Source organism: Homarus americanus, unplaced genomic scaffold, assembly GCF_018991925.1.
Source record: "Homarus americanus isolate GMGI-L3 unplaced genomic scaffold, GMGI_Hamer_2.0 scaffold16007, whole genome shotgun sequence".
NCBI lineage: Eukaryota > Metazoa > Arthropoda > Malacostraca > Decapoda > Nephropidae > Homarus > Homarus americanus.
Window position 1 is genome coordinate 196,611 of NW_024751249.1, and position 22,483 is coordinate 219,093.

At 47.9% G+C, this 22,483-nt stretch overlaps 1 protein-coding gene across 1 annotated transcript; it reads left to right on the plus strand.

Moving 5' to 3' along the window:
- Window positions 1-702: 702 nt before the first annotated feature.
- Window positions 703-17,239, plus strand: LOC121854563 (SR-related and CTD-associated factor 4-like). Its single transcript, XM_042349239.1, has 2 exons — window positions 703-839; window positions 16,900-17,239. Exons 1-2 carry the CDS (start codon window positions 703-705, stop codon window positions 17,237-17,239), a joined length of 477 nt encoding a protein of 158 aa, XP_042205173.1.
- Window positions 17,240-22,483: the final 5,244 nt, after the last annotated feature.

Below are 22,483 nucleotides of genomic sequence, written 5' to 3' on the forward strand. Positions count from 1 at the left end.
AGTTCCTTATGTCCATCACTGTTACCTATACTGTTGTTACTGTTGTTCCTCTTACTGTTACTGCTACTTTCTTCAACATAGGTCACAGGAAAACGGCGTTAACCTAACCTAATCTACCACTAACCATACTTAACCTAACCTAACCTTACCGCTAACCATACTTAACCTAACCTAACCTACCGCTAACTTAACCTAATCATACTTTACCTTACCTAACCTTACCTTACCTTGCCTTACCTTACCTTACCTTAGCTAACCTTACCTTACCTTACCTTACCTTACCTTAGCTAACCTTACCTTACCTTACCTTACCTTAGCTAACCTTACCTTACCTTACCTTACCTTACCTAATCCCTACAGGTATCGCTAGGATATTTAATCAACAGGTACAAATAACAGTGAGTTAATCTTCAAATAATCCTAAAAAAAAAAATAATAATAATTAAAAGATGAATATAATTTTTTATCCCAATGTCTACCTAGATTATCTCGCTCGACAGGTGAGGCAGGTGAACATGGACAGGTGTAGACAATTGACTGACATAATCAACAGGTGACGGAATGAGCAGGTATCGTGCTTTGGGTGACAGGGAGAGTGACAGACAGTGTGTGTGTGTGTGTAAAAAAAATCTGGGTTTACGACTTTCTATATCCGGCTCGACAAACTACATATAACTGGCCTACTCAAACCATCGCCTATTCATGACGGGTAGCCGGATCACCGCCCTGGCCCGCTCCTCTATACGGCCGAGCCAGCCAGCCAGCCAGGTCCACATTCTTGCCCCCCCCGACACATGCATATTCACCAACGCACCTGGCCTGTTGGTTGAGGCCCTCGAGTGAGAGAATGCGTCAGTGTGCTGCTTGTGTGTTGTAGTGTGTGTGTGTGTGTGTGTGTGTGTGTGTGTGTGTGTGTGTGTGTGTGTGTGTGTGTGTGTGTGTGTGTGTGAGAGAGAGGAGAAGGTGTACATAAGGCGGATGAATGAAGGATCAATGTTATGTATAGACTGGTGGAGAGAGAGAGAGAGAGAGAGAGAGAGAGAGAGAGAGAGAGAGAGAGAGAGAGAGAGAGATTAGCATTCTTCACCTGCCAGACAAAACATATATGGAGAAAAGTTACGACCTACCTTCGTTTTACTAACTACTACTACTACTACTACTACTACTACTACTACTACTACTACTACTACTACAGTGATTGAGTATAATGAGTACGGTTTCTTTACCCCATGAGTACGTTACCAACCCCCTTGAGTACAATTAGTAAGATATCTTAACTCCTTGAGCATCCATTCACCCTTTGAGTACGATGCGGGTTAACCCTTTCAATCCGATGAGCTACTCCCCTTGACATAAGTTGACATTGTACTCGGAAAGTTTTGTAATTCGAGTCCTACCTTTGGATTTAGAGTCCCAGGTGTACCGTTGATGAACCGTGTTAGGTGTACCGTTGGATGGATGAACCTGTGGCGTGTACCGTTGGATGGATGAACCGTGTTAGATGTACCATTGGATGGATGAACCGTGTTAGGTGTACAGTTGGATGGATGAACCGTGTTAGGTGTACCATTGGATGGATGAACCGTGTTAGGTGTACCATTGGATGGATGAACCGTGTTAGGTGTACCACTGGATGGATGAACCGTGCTAGGTGCACCGTTGGATGGATGAACCTGTGCCGTGTACCGTTGGATGGATGAACCGTGTTGCCCGTGTGCCGTTGGATGGATGAACCGTGTTAGGTGTGCCATTGGATGGATGAACCTGTGGCGTGTACCCGTTGGATGGATGAACCTGTGCCGTGTACCGTTGAATTGGAGGAACCGTGTTAGGTGTACCGTTGGATGGATGAACCGTGTTAGGTGTACCGTTGGATGGATGAACCGTGTTAGGTGTACCGTTGGATGGATGAACCGTGTTAGATGTACCGTTGGATGGATGAACCGTGTTAGGTGTACCGTTGGATGGATGAACCGTGTTAGGTGTACCGTTGGATGGATGAACCGTGCTAGATGTACCGTTGTAAGGTGTACCATCCCCAGCCTGCACCCTGGTGAGTCAGCCTGTAGCCCCGGGCAGTGGTCAAGTAACCTACTGCCATTGCCTCCTTCCCTCCCTCTTTTTCTTCCTCCCTCTCTTCCTGTTCCCTCTCCTTCCTCCTTCCTCTCTTTTCCTCTCCCTCTTTTCCTCCCTCCCCATCCTCCTTCATCCCTCTCTCGCCCTCTCTTCTTCCCCTCCCTCCCTCCCTCCCTCCTCCTTCTCCCTCCTTCACCCCCTCCCCCTCCCCTCACCCGCCCCCCCTCTCCCTCCATCCCCTCCCCACCCCCTTCTTCCCTCCCTCCCTCCCCTCCCTCCCTCCCCCTCCTCCTCCCCCCTCCCTCCCTCCCCTCCTTCCCTCCCTTCACCCCTTCCTTCCTCCCTCCATCCCTCCTTCCTCCCATCCCTCCCTCCTTCACCCTCCCTCCTTCACCCTTCCTTCCTCCCTCCATGACTTGCCTGTGCTTTAGCAGGCGAAGTGTTGCTTCCTCCATGACCTTTGTGTGTTGCTTCCCGTTATTAATTTCTCTCTCTCTCTCTCTCTCTCTCTCTCTCTCTCTCTCTCTCTCTCTCATGTGACCCCACCCCTAGGCCAGTATTGTCCTTCAGTCTCCCTTAAGACTAAACCTCCCCTCCTTCTCTCCTCCCTCTCTCCCTCCCCTCCCTCTCTCCCCCCACCACTCCCTCTCTCCCCCCCACCACTCTCTCTCCCCCCCCTCCCTCCCCTCACTCCCTCGAGCCAACTTTGTGCCCGTAAATAAATCAAGTCAGTCTTTCAATCTATGTTCTTGAAACTTCCTCCCTCTCCCTCTCTCCCCGTCACCTCCTCCCTCTCCCCCCTCTCTCCTCTCCCTCCCTCCCTCCCTCCCTCTCCCTCGTCTTAAATCACCCCGCCAGGCCCGTCCTGCTACCAGTTGTTCGTACCATCTTAATGACCTTTATAACCTCAGTACATTAAGGTCAGTACCAGGTAACGAGGGAGGGTGTGGGTTACGTGTGTTTGGTCACTGTCTTGAGGCAGTGGCGTGAAGATGACGATTGGACGCGACGGACAATGAGGTGGAGGTTTAAATGTTACGTGTGTCTGTACCTCCGACCTCCTGACCTCCTCTGTACCTCCTTCCCTCTTCTATACCTCCTCTGCCCTCCATAACCCCCCCCCCTCCAGCTCTCCCCCCCACCAGCTCTCCCCCCCCCTCACCATACCTCCGTCTTTCCTTCCTTTATGAAATCGAAATATTCCTCGCCTCATCCGGCCACGGTGAGGGAGGAGGGAGGGAAGGGGGAGAGGGAGGGGAGAGGGGGGAACAGGGGAGGGAGAGGGAGGGAACATGAGAGGAGAGTGGAGAAGGCCAAGGGGGAGGGAGAGGGAGGGAACAAGGCCAGTGGAGGGAGGGAAAAAAACCAGGGAGGAGGGAGAGAGAGCGAACAATGCTAGGGGAGGGAGAGGGAGGGAACAAAGCCAGGGAGAAGAGCCAAAGGAGGGAGAGAGAGGGAAGAAGGCCAAGGGAGAGGGGAGGGAGGAAACAGGGCCAGAGGGGAGGGAAGGGAGAGGGGAGAAAAAAGAACAGGCAAGGGAATAAAACGACAGAGGATTGGATGGAAGCTCCCCAGCCTATGTTTTGATCATTGAATCTGTCGCACTCACTTGGCCTCTCTCTCTCTCTCTCTCTCTCTCTCTCTCTCTCTCTCTCTCTCTCTTGTGACATCAGTTGCCCCCCCCCCACCCTCCTCCCAGGTGATCGAAAAGTCACTGTTCACCTGTAATACTCAACCAGTACAGTTATTTACCTCGATAATTATAACAGGTTGCACAGAGACTTTTCAATCACCTTGCAATACCACCTTTACTTAAAATACCCTATGAATATATCTCTATCTCTCTCTATATATATATCTATCTCTCTCTATATATCTATATCTCTCTATATATATATATATATATCTCTATCTCTCTATATATATATCTCTATCTATATATGTTTTATTTATATATGTTTCATGGTTTTTTTTTACCTGGGTTAATTAAGTTAGAGTGAGGGAGAGTACCTGAACAATGGCACCATCCCGCCGGTCCTTACAAAGGTATTCCAAAGGTATAAATGGAACCTATTATAACCTGAACCTATTGAAACTGAACCTTCCCCTCTCTCCCCTCACCCCCTCCTCTCACCCTCTCCCCCCTCCTCTCTCACCCTCACCCCTCTCTCTCACCCCTCACCCCCCTCCTCTCTCACCCTCACCCCCCTCCTCTCACCCCTCACCCCCCCTCCTCTCTCACCCCTCACCCCCCCTCCTCTCTCACCCTCACCCCTCCTCTCACCCTCACCCCCCCCTCCTCTCTCCCCTCACCCCTCCTCTCTCACCCTCACCCCCCTCCTCTCTCACCCTCACCCCCTCCTCTCTCCCCCCTCCCCCCTCCCTCTTTCCCCTCACCCCCCTCCTCTCTCACCCTCACCCCCTCCTCTCTCCACCACCTCTTTCTCCCTCTCGCCCTTTCCTCTAACCTCTGTCAACCCACTATTCCTCCACGCTCCTTCCTCTCACCCCACCCCCCTCTCACCCCTCCCCTCTCACCCCTATCCCACTCCCTCCACTCCCTCTCCCACCCCTACCCCTCCTGACCCCACCTCCCTCTCACCCCCTCCCCTACCCCCTCTCACCCACCACTCCCTCTCACCCCCTACCCCTCTCTCACCACTCCCTCTCACCCCTACCCCTTTCACCCCCTCCCCTCTCACCCCTACCCCCTTCTCACCCCCCCTCCTCTCACCCACCCTCTCTCACCCCCTCTCACCCCCCCACCCCCTCTCTCACCCCTCCCCCTCTCACCCCTCCCTTTCTCACCCCACCCCCTCTCACCCCCACTCGCTCGTCGCCTTCCCTAAAAGCCCTTTGAAATAATCTGCTTCTTTGTAAGTTATCTTGGCTTATGTCACCCCCTCCCTCAGCTTCTGTCAGTCTGTCTGCCTGTCTAATCTGTCTGTCTGTCTCTCTGTTTGTCTGTCTGCCTGTCTCTCTTCGTTGGTTGGTTCCTTATTATGTCTGTTGGTTAGTTGCATTCTGTTTGTGTTGCTTTTCTGTCTGTCTGTCTGTCTGTCTGTCTGTCTGTCTGTACGTTGGTTAGCTCATTATTTATGCTTGTTGATTGGTTGCATTCTGTCTGTCTCTCTGTCTGTCTGTCTGTCTCTCTGTCTGTCTGTCTGTCTGTCTGTCTGTACGTTGGTTAGCTCATTATTTATGCTTGTTGATTGGTTGCATTCTGTCTGTCTGTCTGTCTGTCTGTCTGTCTCTGTCTGTGTCTTTCTGTCTGTCAGTGTTGCTGTTCTGTGTGTCTGACTGTTTTTTAGCTGCTCACTGTCAGTCGTGTTTTTGTTCAAGTTTCACCATTTTCACTCGTTTATTTTGCTCAATTGTGTTTGTTTTTACGTGTGTTTTTTGTTCCTGTGTGTTTGTTTTTTGTTCAAGTGTTTGTTTTTTTGTCCAAATTTCTCCATTTTCACTCGTTTTTCTTTGCTCAATTCTGTTTGGTCTTGACGAGTGTTTTGTTTTGTGTGGTTTGCTTTTAACGTGTTTGTTTTTGTTTGAGTGTGTTTGTTCTACTGTCAACACCACACACACCAAACTCACTTTCTCTCTCGCTAGGAAAGTTGAGGGAGAGTTAAACAGAAAGAAAGTTGACTTGTGTTACTTTTTAATGCTTCAGATAGTGGTACTGGTAGTGGTGATAGTGGTGGTGGTAGTAGTGATGGTAGTAATAGTAGTGGTGGTTGTAGTAGTGATAGTAGTTGTTATAATAGTAGTAGTAGATGTAGTAGTGATGGTAGTTTTAATAAGTATTTTTTTCCTATACTAAATAAGGTTAATGAACTGCACCGTGTCAGCCATACTGGGTTTAAAATGAATCCCAAATATAAATAATCATAAATTACCTCTTAAATAACTCAACAAAATCACCACGTACCGATTAATGTCAACATAATTAATGACGTCATATCACCCCTAACACCTGTGCAGTCAATCTCTCCGCCCACCACAGGTAGTAGGTATAACCCAAACACACCTGATAATATGAGAAAAAGTCACGTGTGTGTGTGTGTGTGTGTGTGTGTGTGTGTGTGTGTGTGTGTGTGTGTGTGTGTGTGTGTGTGTGTGTGTGTGTGTGTGTGTGTGTGTGTGTGTGTGTTTTACCTGCGTACACCTGACAGAGAACACAATACTAGAAACAATTTAGTTATGTTTTCTAAAAAGCTCACCTGCCTGTGTTGTGAGCTGAGGGAAAAGTAGGGTTTGTGTGTGTGTGTGTGTGTGTGTGTGTGTGTGTGTGTCTGTCTCTGTCTGTCTGTCTGTCTGTCTGTCCTCAAGTATTTAAACCATCGTCCTCAAAGATTAAACAGTTAAACCACCGTCTTCGAAGGTTAACCAACATCCTAAAGGGTTAAACCATCATCCTAAGTTAAACCATCATCCTCAAATGTTTAAACCATCATCCTCAAGAGGTTAAACCAACATCCTGGGGTTGATACCGAGGTTAAACCATCATCCTCAAGGGTTAACCCATCATCCTCAAAGGGGTTAAACCATCATTCTCAAGGGGTTAAACAACACTAAACATACACACATCAAAACTTAACCAAGATTTAAATAGTTTTAACTCTTACTCAGGTGTGTGGACCGTAGGGGAGGGTTGACTACATAGAGAAGAACCTGTTGGACCATTTAAAGAACGTCCACTCCTACCTTGTTGTTCTTTGGTGGGCGTCTGCTAACTGCTGAGTGTCACCCCACCTTCTAGGATCATGTTGGGTTATGGGTGAGAAAAGAGAGAGAGAAGAGAGAGAGAGAGAGAGAGACAGAAGAAAAGAGAGAGATAGATCGACTGAAATCTTTAAAGTCAATGGGGATATTATGGGCAGCACCCTATCTTGAGACTGTCATTATCCACCTGCCCACCCACCCACTAGCCCACCCACCCACAAGCCTACTCACCCACTATCCCACCCACAAGCCACCCACTTTTATTACGCTCCTACCACCTGACAACTTGCCCACCCACCCACCCACTGACTGTCAATGTCATGCCTCACCTTCTCACCTTGTCTGACTAATACCCCTCCACCCTCTCCTCCTCCTCCTCTCCCTCCTCTCCTCTCCTCCTCCTCCTTCTCCTCCTCCCCCTCACAACCACAACCACCACCACTTCCTCACAACCACAACTTCCTCCAACCCCATCCCCTCCTCCACCTCTCCCACCCCCTCCCACCTCCCACCCCCCCTCCACCCCTCCCCCTCTCCCACAAATTACCAACTAAACTCAAATGAATTTATCACTCATCAGTTTTGGACATTTTCTATGCAGGGTGTTTTGTTGTTGTTGTTGTTTTGTTTTGTTTTTGTTTAGCTGTGGAATATTTATGGAGTTCAGTCAGGATGTGGAGGAGGAGAGATACAGTGGATGAGGGTGGAAGGAAAACTATATGTATGGGGGGTGTGTGTGTGTGTGTGTGTGTGTGTGTGTGTGTGTGTGTGTGTGTTTACAAGTGTTTTATGTTTTCTATATTTACAAAGTTTTTAGATTATTTCATTGAAGTCTTGGAGTCGTCAGGTAACACCACCACTAATCAGCTTCTTTCATCTGACACAGGTGCTGAAGAGTCTTAACCCACCTTCAGGAGTTAACACCATGCTTACCTGTCACTCTCAGCACCTAATTAACTTCACCTACACACCTGGTGGCCGTAGTGTCTCCTCCCGTTATTACGAGCTACTTTACCTGTGCTCCCTCACGTGTGTTGTATCGTACAGGTGTCTTAATTAGTCCTCAAGGGAGAAGTATTTGAGTTACCTGAGGAATTGCTTTTGATTTTTTTTTTAATGTTTTGGGGTAAAAGATGAAAAAGAAAAAATAGGTCTTTAATCTTTTTTTTTTCTCAAGTTCCTTCTCCTGAGGTGGTCGTTGGCTGCTGGTCTGGGGAAGAACAAAAGGAAGGTTGTTTTGTCATTGTTTAGTGAGCTAACCGCAACTCACAGAGAGAGGTGGTCAGGGAGGAAAAAAAGAAAAAGATGAATCGTTTTCTACTTGTGTGTTTCTGTGTGTTTTACTTCTGCAGACACAGTTGGGGGAGGGTTGTTTGTGTTGTTTGTGTTGTTGTTGCTGCTTGTGATGTTGCCACTGTAAAGCCTGCCGTGTTTGTACCTTGATGACGTCAGAGTTTGTGTTTACATTCGTCGTGGTAGAGAATAACTTGGTTGGCCGAGGAGTTATGTGGGACAGATTACCTAACCTAACCTAACCTAACCTAACCTAACCTAACCTAACCTAACCTAACCTAACCAAACCTCACCTTACCCCAACTGACCTATCGCCATCTAACCTAACTCAAACCAAACCTTCCTGACCTAACTGATGGATGTATTTCTCTAGCTCGTTAAGGAGGGTTTGTTTGTAGTTTACCGCCACCTAGGACCAATTCTCTGTGTTTGTTTGTGTTTGTTTGATTGTTTTGTTTGTTTTAGCATAGAAGGAAGACAAAGAAGAGGAGGAGGAGGAGGAGGGGAAGATGTTAACACTGTGAGGAGTCCTTGTCTTCCTCGTGATAGTGTATAGGTCAGGAATGTGTTTGTTTTTTGCTGGGTGTAGAATGAGGGTTAAGTGAGAGAGAGAGAAGACAGAGAGAGAGAGAGAGAAATTGAGAAAGAAATAAAAAGAAAGAGAAACAAATGAAGAGAGAGAAAACCGCCAGCAGGGTTCCCGTTATTTTCGTACTTGTGATGTTGTATTGGCGTGACCTACCAGTTCTCTCTCTCTCTCTCTCTCTCTCTCTCTCTCTCTCTCTCTCTCTCTCTCACCTTTCATCCACCCACCCACCTTCCTGCCACCCACCCTCCCCGCTTCCTCCTTCCACCACCCTCCCTCATCCCCTCCCCTCCCTTCTTCCTTCCTTCCTTCTTATTTCCCTCCCTTCTTTCCTTCCTTCCTTCCTTCCTTCTTATTTCCCTCCCTTCTTTCCTTCCTTCCTTCCTTCCTTCCTTCCTTCCTTCCTTCTCATCCATCCATCCACTCATCCTTCCTTCCTTCCCTCTCTCTACACATCATCATCACTAGCACACTCTACTAGCCCTGCCACACACTATTGCATACTCTACGGGCCACTACACACGGACCCGGGAGAGCTAGTGGTCAGAATCCACGCTGATGAGGGCGTGACCTGTGTTAGTGGTCAGGGCCCACCAAAGCGCTCTCTGATTGGTCATTAATACACTCCATAACGTACAGAGGCTGGTTCAATTTGGTTGGTTATTTAGTAATGTCGTTTAGTAGTATAAATAATAGTATATAATTCTTGATCATTATTTTGGAGACAGACAGAAAACAGACAGAGATAAACAGATAGACGGAGAGTTAAATAGATAGAAAAGTGGATAGATAGATAAACAGACAGACAGACAGACAGACAGACAGACAGAGACTCCCCCTGGGTATAATTAATTAGGTAGACTCAACCATTGGTATATAATGAGACTTCTGTTCCTACTGATAATCATTAACTTTTTCTGCTGCAAGAGGAGGAGGAGGAGGAGGAGGAGGAGGAGGAGGAAGGAGGAGGAAAAAGAGGAAAGAAGAGAAGGAGATCGAAAAGAAGAAGAAAGAAGTAGAAGAGGAGGAAGAGGAGGAGGCGGCAGCTTACTCGAGGAGGAGGTGGAGAAAGAGAAGGAAGGCATAAATGGAAGAGAAGAAGAAGAAGAAGAAGAAGAAGAAGAAGAAGAAGAAAAGAAGAAAGAAAGAAGAAGAAGAAGAAAGAAAAGAAGAAGAAGAAGAAGAAGAAGAAGAAGAAGAAGAAGACTCACACTACTCCTACTCCCTACTCCACCTTCGTCTCATTTAATTATTTACAAATTAATTTTTCTTTTTCGTTTCTTATTTTGGTGTGTGTGTGTGTGTGTGTGTGTGTGTGTGTGTGTGTGTGTGTGTGTGTGTGTGTAACTGAAATATCTCTAAAAATATTATAGACAAAATCGAAAATCAGCTGTCTCCTGTTAAAATTGTAGCAGTAGTAGTAGTAGTAATAGTAGTAGTAAGTAGTAGTAGAAATAGTAGTGGTAGTGAGGAGAGGGAGAGACAACTCCTCTCTCTCTCTCTCTCTCTCTCTCTCTCTCTCTCTTTTCTTTCTCTCACCTGGACGCTAATACACCCTAACGCGATTGTCGTTAGAAGCGACATTTAATCCCCTTCTTAGGCCGGGGACACGATGCTCCCTTAACCTTGGCAGCAAGGAGGAAGATCAAGGGAGATAAGGGAGAAAGGAAGATCAAGGGAGAGATGGCCAGTGTGTATTAAGAACCATTAAATGATTTCTAGATTTAATGGGTAGCCTTTCCTCACTGACTTCCTGGTGGATAAATTTCCCCATTTGTTTTGTCTTGTTCGTGTGCGGTGTTGCCAGACGTATGGTTTTGTTTTTGTTCTGTATATATCTTACGTAATTGAAGCTATCCAGTGTATTCGAGTTAATGATGATATTTGGTAACTTGTTCCACTAGTCCACTACTCTATTTCCAAACCAATGTTACGAGTTACGAGTTCGCTCCTGGTTGGATAGTTTGAGTACCTTGGTAATGTCCCCTTTGTAAGCCCTGACTTCCATTTATACACCTCTATCATGTCGCCCCTCACTCTACGTCTCTCGAGGGAATGCAAATTAAGATGCTTTAACCCGTCTCTGTACTCAAGGTTCCTAATGCCCGGGATAAGTCTCGTGAGGATGTTAGGATGATACCAAGAACAGTGACCATCTTGAAGGGTCTGGTCATAATGTTGTCACAGTCCACCCATTCATAATCCCATCCCCATTGCCATCATCCGTCATTATCCCCATCATCCGTCATCATCCCCATCATCCGCCATCATCCCCATCATCCCCATCATCCCCATCATCCGTCAATCCCCATCATCCGCCATCATCCCCATCATCCGTCATCATCCCGCCATCATCCCCATCATCCGTCATCATCCCCATCATCGCCATCATCCCCATCATCCCCCATCATCCGTCATCATCCGCCATCATCCCCATCATCCGTCATCACCCCCCATCATCCTCCATCATCCCTGACACGCCCATATTTATAAGCTTAACCACTATATAATTTTATGTTTTGTGTATGACTAAATAGGTCTTTCTTTCTCCCCGTCAGGTAAGTCCCGAGGCGGCCTTTCCCTGCTGTTTTGCTCCCTCCTTTCCCGACAGGTGAGTCCCGAGGCGGCCCTTACCGGCTCCCTCCTTCCCTTCCCGACAGGTAAGTCCCGAGGCGACATTTACCTGCTACTTTCCTTCCTCCCTTCCCGACAGGTGAGTCCCGAGGCGGCCCTTCCCTCCCTCCCTATACAAACAACCCCTAACTAAGGACCTTCACCATAGCTGTGTATGTATGTATGTTTGTATGTATGTGGTATAATGGTCAGCATCCTCGCTTCGCAAGCGAGTGGACCTTTCGATCCCCGGGCAGAGTGAAACTATGGACAAGTTTCTTTACGCCATTTGCCTCTGTCTACCCAGCAGTAGTGGGGACCTGGATGTTAATCAATTTGTGGATCGTGTTCCAGGGTAATGGTTAGCCAGTGCAGTTGGCTAGTTGTCCGGTCTTCTCGGACTATTCCTTAACACTGGTTCATGCAGCTCGTTAACTCAGGGTGTGGTTGTTGTGTTGGCGACAGCTTCTACACCTTAAACAAATTCACGCCATCCTCGTTACACGGAGGGCAACCATTATGTATGTATGTATGTATGTATGTATGTATGTATGTATGTGCTCGAATCTAAACACACACACACGCACATACGTTAATCCTCTCACCCTTACTTGATTTACCTCACATAAACCCGACCATAAAACACCTGGAGTTGATAAATAAAACTGGTTTATATTCACCTGTTTACAGAAGATCCGTCAAGGTGTTTTTGGTTTTAATTCGGTTTAATATACTTTCGCCATACTGTATTTTTGTAGAGGTTAATTGCATCATTGTATTGTATTATTTGTATCGTTATCTTATTGTATTTTGTGTAGCATTGTAGTGTTGTATTTGGTCATTGTATTTTTGTGGTGTATTTATCATTGTATTTTTGTGTTGTATTACTATGTTGTATTACTGCATTTTCATTGTATTACTGTGTCGTATTACCATTGTATTATCACCATTGTATCATTGTATCTCGTGAAGGGAAAGCGCATCATAAAGGGGTCGGGGTCATAAGCCATAAGAACACATTAACACGAGGGGTGAAAATTGTGTAAATAAAGAGAGGATGATCGACCATGAGGAGGTAGTGGGTTACCTTATTCTGCAGTCTTCAGTATCAGGGGGAGGGAGGGAGGGAGGAGGATTATGCTCAAATATGGGTGAAAGTCTCTCTCTCTCTCTCTCTCTCTCTCTCTCTCTCTCTCTCTCTCTCTCTCTCTCTCTCTCTCTCTCTCTCTCTCTCTCTCTCTCTCTCTCTCTCTCTTTATTGTCTTTTCGTTTGCTCCTCCTTTTCTCTCCCCTCCTCCTACACACACCACTCCTCCCTCTCTCTCTCTCTCTCTCCTCTCTCTTCCCCCCTCTCTCCTCCCCTCTCTCTTCTCCCCTCTCCTTTCCTCCTCCCCTCTCTCCCCCTCTCCTCCTCCCCTTCCCCTCCCCGTATATGGATAAATTCTATTACTAGTGAATTAGAGGCTGCAGTCACCCCCCCCTAGATGAGCTGACCCTGGGTGTGGTTAGGGTGTAGTTGGTGTATTACGACTCTGGGTGTAGTTGGTGTATTGTACGACCCTGGGTGTAGTTAGGGTGTGGTTGGGTGTATTGTACGACCCTGGGTGTAGATGGGGTGTGTTGTATGACCGTGGGTGTAGATGGGTGTGTGTAGGTTCTTATGCGATAGAGACCCACGGACACTAGGGCCTCTTCGGGCCACTAGGGGACCTCAGGGCCACTAGGGAGCCGCTCAGGGCCACTAGAGCCGCTCGGGGAGCCACTAGGAGCCGCTCGGGCACTAGAGACCGCTCAGGGCCACTAGAGACCGCTCAGGGGCCACTACTGCTCAGGGGCCACTAGAGACCGCTCAGGGGCCACTAGAGGAGCCGCTCGGGGCCACTAGGGGACCGCTCAGGGCCACTAGAGGCACTCAGGGGCCACTAGAGACTGCTCAGGGCACTGAGAGACTCCGGCCACTAGAGACTGCTCAGGGGCCACTAGAGACTGCTCAGGGGCCACTAGAGACCGCTCGGGGCCACTAGAGACTGCTCGGGGCCACTAGAGACCGCTCGGGGCCACTAGAGACTGCTCAGGGCCACTAGAGACTGCTCGGGACTAGAGACCGCTCAGGGCCACTAGAGACCGCTCAGCCACTAGAGACTGCTCAGGGGCCACTAGAGACCGCTCGGGTCACTGGAGACCGCTCGGGGCCTAGAGACCGCTCGGGGCCACTAGGGACTGCTCGGGCACTAGAGACCGCTCAGGGGCACTAGAGACTGCTCCAGGGCCACTAGAGACTGCTCGGGGCCACTAGAGACTGCTCAGGGTCCACTAGAGACCCTCAGGGTCACTAGAGACCGCTCGGGGTCACTAGAGACCGCTCGGGACCACTAGAGACCGCTCGGGGCCACTAGATACCGCTCGGGGCCACCCACCCGTATTCCGCCGACAACAATAACAACTTCCGATCAATAAAAGCCGACTTGATCCCCAACTGACATCTGGTCCGATTTATCAGCCGAGATTAGAGCCGTGGAGCGAGGAGGAGGCCCCCCTCTCTCTCTCTCTCTCTCTCTCTCTCTCTCACCTTACCTTAATCTTCCCTATCTTTACCTTGCTTACTACCTACCCACCCTAACCTACCCCTACCCCTACCCTACCCTACCACCCTACCCCTCACCTACCCTACCCCTACCCCTACCCTCACCCTACCCTCACCTACCCTACCCCACCCCTACACCTCACCTACTACCCCACCTAACCCTAACCTAACCTCCCCTACCTACCTAACCTAACCTAACCTAACCTAACAAGACAAGACCCCATTATCACTGAACCATCCTGAACTATTAAAGAGTTAGAAGAGACTAGAGGTTTTATACAGCTAGGAGCTAATTGCACCTGTCGTTCTATACACTAAAGCTAATCTATTTTACATAATATTTGTATTTTGATGTTTCTATTTGGATTAAGGTGTAGCTGTGGTAGTGAGCTTAGTTGTGGCAGTGAGCTTAGCTGTGGCAGTGAGCTTAGCTGTGTTTGCTTTTTACTGTGTTAGCTTTTACTGTTATTTTTTTTATATTTGTTGGTGAATGTGTATAGCTGTGTTAAGAAGCTAATGTATATTAGTCTTTGCTGTGTTTTGAGCTGTGGGCAGATTTTATGTTAGTTTTAGCTGTGTTTTAAGTGAGAAACTGTGGTAGAAGCTAATTTATGATAGTTTAGTGTTAGTTTATGTTAGTTTTAGCTGTGTTTTTAAAATGGAGAGCTGTAGTATTGAATTTACCAGTGTTTTAGCTTTTGTTGCTGTGTTATTTAGCGTTTAGCCTTCGTCAGGGACACACCAAAGCTATAATTATCTCCTCCTCGTTATTGTCGTGTTTCTACCCTGTTATTATCTCTGTTCCTTACTGTTCCTTCGTTGCTGTGTTTGTCAGTTTCTCTTTCCTGGTGACTTTTATGGTTCTGGCGTCTCTACCTGGTGTCTCTTCCATCTCTCCTCCCTCCCTTCCTTCTTCCTTTCTCCCCTTTCCTTCTTTCCTTTCATCCTTCCTTCTTCCCCGTTCATTCTCTCTTTCCTCTTCCTCTCTCCTCTTCTTCTATCTCCCCTTTCCTGTTTCCAGGCTCCTTCTTCCTCTCCCCTTTTCTCTTCCCTCACCCATTCCTTCTTCCCTCTCCCATTCCTACTTCCATCTTTCCCTTCCACCTCCACGTTCCCCACCTTCCTCCACCCCCTCAATAGGCCCCTTCCTCCACCCCCCCATTAAAGTCATCAGGTACCCTCACCTCCTCACCCCTTTCCCTCACCACCTCCTTCCTCCTTTATCACCCTTCACCGCATCTGGTAAGGTAGAATGTCGTGTTAACTGTTAATTTATATCTTAGTTAACATTCTCTGTTAACATTTGTGTGGCAGATGGCATTCTTTAGTGTGTGTGTGTGTGTGTGTGTGTGTGTGTGTGTGTGTGTGTGTGTGTGTGTGTGTGTGTGTGTGTGTGTGTGTGTGTGTATTTTGACTACATGCCAACGACAGATTGAGGGAGGGGGTGCACGTTGGGGATTTAAGGGTCAAGGTCAGGCGCCTCTGGGTATTGGTGGCACTTGAGGGGGAGGTGCCACCTGCGTGACCTCCAACAGTGACCATCTTGATCCACTTGAGGGCCAGCTACGTCTTATATTCATCCTCACTGCCCCTGTCACTCACCGTCACTGTCATTCACTGTCACTCACCATCACTGTCATTTACCCTCACTGTTGCTTTCACTCCTGTCACTTACCCTCTCTGCCACTGTCACTCACCCTCACTGTCACTCGCCCACTCTGTCACTCACTCACCCTCACTGTCTCTCGCCCACTCTTTCACTGTCACTCACTCACCCCTCACTATTTGGTACTCCCGTGGTATCTTGTACCTGGTGTCATATATCCGGTATTGTGATATCTGGTTTCATTGTATATTCACCCTTATGACACCTCTGACACGCCTTTAATAACACCTGACACAACTTTATGACACCTGACGTACCCCTATGACACCTGACACACTTATAACACCTGGCACCCCCCTTAATGACACCGTACGTACCATTATGACACCTGACACGCTTCTATGGCACCTGGCACTACTATTTTGGCCCTAATCGCAGAAACAAAACACCATCATCTGTTCCTGGTGTGTGATTATCGACTATCTGAACCCGAGGAGGAGAGCCGTAGCTGCTAATCACTCAGGTTGTATTACAAAAATCTCCCTCAAGTCGTGTAATATGTAACGTCAGAGCTCCTCCTTCTTCAGTAGAGACTCGACTTCTCCCCCCCCACCCCACCTCCTCCTCCTGCCCAATCGTCAGGTACTTCACTACGCAGAGCAGGGCACTCAAGAGCCCTTTGGCGTTCGAGAATCCCCCTTCAGAATGAGGACACCTTCTGCAGGAGATGACAATTATTCCTCACTAACTCTCTCAGTGGGCTTCCTATAGACCAGGAGTGGAGAAATAGGTGGTGAGGAGTGGAGGGGTAGGTGTGGAGGGGTGGGAGTGGAGGGGTAGGAGGGTTGAAGGGCCCCCTGGTGACTTCTCTTGGGGGGGGGACCTCCTGTGGTAGGGATGAAGGGCCTTGTTGTCTCCTCTTGCAGGGTGCTGGAGAAACTGTTGCCTCAGCGGCTCTCAAGTGAACACTATAGCTTACCTGTCACCTGCATCCTCACGCACACTAAACGCCCTAACCTGAGTGTCTCTCTCTCTCTCTCTCTCTCTCTCTCTCTCTCTCTCTCTCTCTCTCTCTCTCTCTCTCTCTCTCTCTCTCTCTCTCTCTCTCTCCACCTCTTTTTCTCAATCATCAAACAGATCAGAAGACATTGAAGTCACCTTACTCGAGGGTCAGGTTGGAGGGTTGGACTCGAGCCCCCCAAACTCCAGGTTAACCTTCACTTAAGCCTCTAATGGACATCTGCCATAAATCTTCAAGTCCGTCTCGCCTCTGACCGTAACCCAGAAGAGAGAGAGAGAGAACTTTAAAAAGATATCTGTCTGTGGTAAATGTTTGAGTTGATCTATCTATCTATCTATCTATCTATCTATCTTATCTATCTATCTATCTAAGTTAAAGACTCAACGTTTCTTTGGCTCTAGACAGCTCAGTCGACCTACCTCCAAGCCCGACCTACCCTCAGCTCGACCTACCTCAGTCCGACCTACCTCAGCTCGACCTACCTCAGTCCAGACCTACCTTAGCCTGACTACCCTCAGCTCGACCTACCTCAGTCCGACCTACCCTCAGTCCGCTCACCTCAGCCCGACCTACCCTCAGCTCATTCCTCAGCCGGCCCTCCCTCAGCTCGACCTACCTCAGTCCGACCTACCTCCGGCCGACCTACCTCAGCTCGACCTACCTCAGCCCGACCACCCTCAGCTCGACCTGCCTCAGTCCGACCTACCTCAGCCTGACCTACCCCGGTTCTGTGTTGGATGAAATTACATCTCCTGTTGGTGGGTTTTAAAGGCCTCTCTGCCCCCCCACACATTAACCCCCGCGACTAAGCCTCCTTTCCTCATCTCGAGTAACTCTTCTCTCCTCCCCGACTAACCCTCCTCTCCTCCCCCGACTAACCCTCCTCTCCTCCCCGACTAACCCTCCTCTCCTCCCCGACTAACCCTCTTCTCCTCCCCCGACTAACCCTCCTCTCCTCCCCTCTCCTCCTCCCCACTAACCCTCCTCTCCTCCCCCGACTAACCCTCCTCTCCTCCCGACTAACCCTCCTCTCCTCCCCGACTAACCTCCCTCCTCTCCCCGACCAACCCTCCTCTCCTCCCCATTCTTCCTCCTATCCTCCCCCGACAACACTTCGACACACAATATATTTAAATCCCCGAAATACCTAACCCTTTAAAAATCTAACACAGCAACACCCAACACAGCAACACCCAACACAGCACTACCCAACACAGCAACACCCAACACAGCAACACCCAACACAGCAACACCCAACACAGCAACACCCAACACAGCAACACCCAACACAGCAACACCCAACACAGCAACATAACACAGCAACACCCAACAGCACCTAGTTTGTTACTTGTTGTCCACACCTGAACATAAACGTATTCTGATCCTCTTGTAAGGTAATTTAACTCTCTCTCTCTCTTTCTCTCTCTCTCTCTCTCTCTCTCTCTCTCTCTCTCTCTCTCTCTCTCTCTCTCTCTCTCCTCCACGGACTTAATTATCCTTGGAGGTGTTGTTTCTCCTCCATGGTAGACAGACTATACTATAATTACTTCTACCTCCTCCAATACCTCCTACATCTCCTCCATTCCTTCTACCTTTTCTCCAATGATTGTCTCTCTTCCTCACCTCCCCACTCTTTAAATACACCCCCTCCACTCCCTCCCCTCCCTCCCTCCGTAAGAAGACCCTCACCTGTCCTCACTCCCTCCTCCACCTTTTTCCCCAAGCATTCTCACCTTGCCACCAAGAGGGCCAACACCCCGTGAAAATGCCTTCGTCTCCTTCCCCCTCCTTCCCCCTCCTTCCCCCCTCCTTCGTCCAAATATCCTATCTATCCTTCAGATATCCTTACTACTATTTCAAGGACTCCCAGACACTTTTATCTTCCTATCAAGCATTCCATCCTCCAAATACTCCCAGACCACCCACCTCCTCCTCCAAGAACCTCTCCACACTCCCAGACCACCCATACCTCCCTCCTCCAAGAACCTCTCAACACTCCCAGACCACCCACACACCTCCCCTCCTCCAGAACCTCTCAACACTCCCAGACCACCCCACCTCCTCCTCCAAGAACCTCTCAACACTCCCCAGACCACCCACCTCCCTCCTCCAGAACCTCTCCAACACTCCCAGACCACCACACTCCCTCCTCCAAGAACCTCTCAACACTCTGGACCACCCACACCTCCCTCCTCCAAGAACCTCTCAACACTCCCAGACCACCCATACCTCCCTACTCCAAGAAACCACCCAGAACATTATCACCTCAGCAGCCTCCACGCCTCCCCTCCAAGCACCCTCATCCTGCCAATCACCTAGAAGGGCGCCAACACCCCAGCGAGGAATGTAAGAGGCTCCAACTCCTCCTCACGCTACAAACCCCTAAGCAGTCAGCCTCTCGCCTCATCACCCTCCCGTATATGGCCGGACAGTCCACCTAGACCTGGCCTGATATTTACAACCGCTGGCGGGTAGGTGAGGGTGTTGTCCCGACCACCACACACACACCCACACCGAGGGACACGCCCGCCCGTACCCTCGCCATTTGCCTTCCTACCCTTTGCTTGCCTTTTTCCTGCACCCCCTTTCCTCTCTCTCTCTCTCTCTCTCTCTCTCTCTCTCTCTCTCTCTCTCTCTCTCCCTCTCCCTCTCCCTCTCCCTTTCCCTTTCCCTTCCTCCCTAGATCTCCCTCCCTCCGTTTTCCTTTCATTACTCCATCCTCTCTTCCTTGTCCCATTTCTCCCCCACCCTCCTTCACTTTTCCTCGTTTCCTCAATTCCTCCCTCATCTTCCTCAATTCCTCCTCCTCTCCATCTTCTTAGCCTCCTCCTACTTCCTCTTCCTCTCTTAGTACTCACGCCCCTACTCACCCTCACCTAGGGAAGGAATGTGACTTTTTCCATATAATTGTGTGTGTGTGTGTGTGTGTGTGTGTGTGTGTGTGGGTGTGTGGGTGGGTGTGTGTGTGTGTGTGTGTGTGTGTGTGTGTAATAATAATAATAATAATAATTAACGGTTTATTGAAAAAGTTCTGCAGCCCGAACCTGAAAATATACATTGGACAAAAATGACTTATTACATGCAAAGACATGGGGTGGGTGGGTCGTTTAACGAAAGCTTTCATTACTAAAAGAAGAAGGAACATGAATGGAACATACTAATTATTATAGTTTACAGTTGATGGCCCGGACCTCACGTGGTCAGGGAGACATCAGGTGGTGTGGTGTTCACGTGGTGTAGTAACTCGTCCTCAGGTGTTGATATTGAAGGACCTCACGTGGTCAGGGAGACATCGTGTGTGTGTGTGTGTGTGTCCCCGTTATGAGGTGCCGGTGGCGTTTTTTGGATAAGGTGAGGTGTTGGGTATTGGTTATTGGCAGGATTTGGAGGACTTGTTTGTCTCTTGTTTTTTGTAAGTGTGTGTGTGTGTGTTTGTAAGTGTGTGTGTGTGTTTGTGTGTTTGTGTGTGTGTGTGTGTGTGTGTGTGTGGGTGCCTGTAATAAAGGGGTGTTATATTATTAAGGAGTTTGTTCAGTAAGTACCTAGTGGTCACCTGTCCTCACCACACCTGTCAGGAGGCCAAGGTGTGGTAACTCATTCCTCACCTTCCTCACACCTTCCCTCTCCCATCGTCACCCCTCCCTTCCTACCATACCTTCCTCACACCCCTTCACTCTCCCCCCTCCCTCCCTCCCTCCCTCCACTCTCCTCCCTCCCCCCTCCTCCTCTCCCTCCCTCCACTCTCCCTCCCTCTCCCTCCCTCCCTCCCCCCCTCCTCTCCCTCCCTCCCTCCCTCCCTCCTCTCCCTCCCTCCTCCCCTCCCCTCCCTCCTCCCTCCCTCCCTCCCCTCAATACATCCTACGTCCTCCAACATTTAATAAAACTAGACTTTAGTTAAATAAAATCCAATCACACAACTTACTTAACATTACAAAGTTAATGACTCACTCAGACAACAGAGCACAATGACGGAAACAGTGAAGAGATACAGTTACAGTGACAGATACAGTGAAGAGATACAGTTACAGTGACGGATACAGCGAAGCGATACAGTTACAGTGACGGATACAGCGAAGCGATACAGTTACAGTGAAGAGAGACAGTTACAGTGACGGATACAGCGAAGAGATACAGTTACAGTGACGGATACAGCGAAGAGATGAACCCAGTTACAAAAGATACTGAAAGAAGCCTTATTTACAGTCACTCCTGTAATAGGTTACCTGTAGTGTTTGATGAGGATGGGGGGGGGGGTGTTTGTTATGTTCGTGGATGCAACCGATGTAGTGATGTTTTACGATGTTTGGTGTGAGAGATAATGATGTTTGGTGAGAGATAATGATGTTTGATGTGAGAGATAATGATGTTTGGTGAGAGATAGAGATGTTTGGTGAGAGATAAAAAGATGTTTGGTGAGAGATAATGATGTTTGGTGTGAGATAATGATGTTTGGTGTGAGATAATGATGTTTGGTGAGAGATAATGATGTTTGGTGTGAGATAATGATGTTTGGTGAGAGATAATGATGTTTGGTGTGAGATAATGATGTTTGGTGTGAGATAATGATGTTTGGTGTGAGATAATGATGTTTGGTGTGAGATAATGATGTTTGGTGAGATAATGATGTTTGGTGTGAGATAATGATGTTTGGTGTGAGATAATGATGTTTGAGTGTAGAGATAATGATGTTTGGTGTGAGATAATGATGTTTGGTGATAATGATGTTTGGTGTGAGATAATGATGTTTGGTGTGAGATAATGATGTTTGGTGTGAGATAATGATGTTTGGTGAGAGATAATGATGTTTGGTGTGAGATAATGATGTTTGGTGTGAGATAATGATGTTTGGTGTGAGATAATGATGTTTGGTAATGTTTGGTGTGAGATAATGATGTTTGGTGAGATGATGTTTGGTGTGAGATAATGATGTTTGGTGTGAGATAATGATGTTTGTTGTGAGATAATGATGTTTGGTGTGAGATAATGATGTTTGGTGTGAGATAATGATGTTTGGTGTGAGATAATGATGTTTGGTGTGAGATAATGATGTTTGGTGAGAGATAATGATGTTTGGTGAGAGATAATGATGTTTGGTGTGAGATAATGATGTTTGGTGAGAGATAATGATGTTTGGTGTGAGATAATGATGTTTGGTGTGAGATAATGATGTTTGGTGAGAGATAATGATGTTTGGTGAGAGATAATGATGTTTGGTGTGAGATAATGATGTTTGGTGTGAGATAATGATGTTTGGTGAGAGATAATGATGTTTGGTGAGAGATAATGATGTTTGGTGAGGGGTAGAGATGTTTGGTGAGAGAGGACTCATTACCTACCCCGTCTCTCTCCCACTACCTTCCCACTAAGCTTATGTGGTGATGTTTGGTGATGTTTCCTAAAGCTTGACGCTAATATAATAACATCCTCATGCTGACACCTTCACACCTTCTCCTCCTTCTTCTTCTTCCTCTTCCTCCCCTTCCTCTTCCTCCTCCTCCCTCTTCCTCCTCCTCCCTCTTCTTCCTCCTCCTCCTCTTCTTCTCCTCCCAAGCACTTCTTCTACCTCTTCCTCCTCCATATTCCTTCCCTCCCCATCACCCCCATCACCCCATAGGTCCAGGAAGGGAGGGGAGGGGGGGTCATCGTCCAGGTGTCATCCTTCCCCCATATTGTCTTCCTCGCCCCATTGATTAATTCATGATGGTATTTATGACAGTCGTATTACCTCACGTATTGACGTATTTTATGGTGCCCTTCCTCCCTGTCCTCTTGTTCAACCTTATTACTGTAGAACCCATGTCGTGCTGCTCCCCCATTATACTTATGTTTTTCAATTCCACTGTAATTTATGTATATACTTATAATAAAAAAACAAAAATTAACAAAAAATAAATAAATAAATAAAATAAATAAATATTGAAGTGATAACCTTGGTAACATTATGAGATGTTCTTATTACCACCATGCTATTGTACTATTCCAGAT

Coding starts and splice junctions, on each gene's coding strand:
- LOC121854563 (XM_042349239.1), top strand. CDS start 703: ATGACGGGTAGCCGGATCACCGCCCTGGCCCGCTCCTCTATACGGCCG. Junction 840..16,899: donor CTGTTGGTTGAGGCCCTCGA/GTGAGAGAATGC, acceptor CTTTGGCTCTAG/ACAGCTCAGTCGACCTACCT.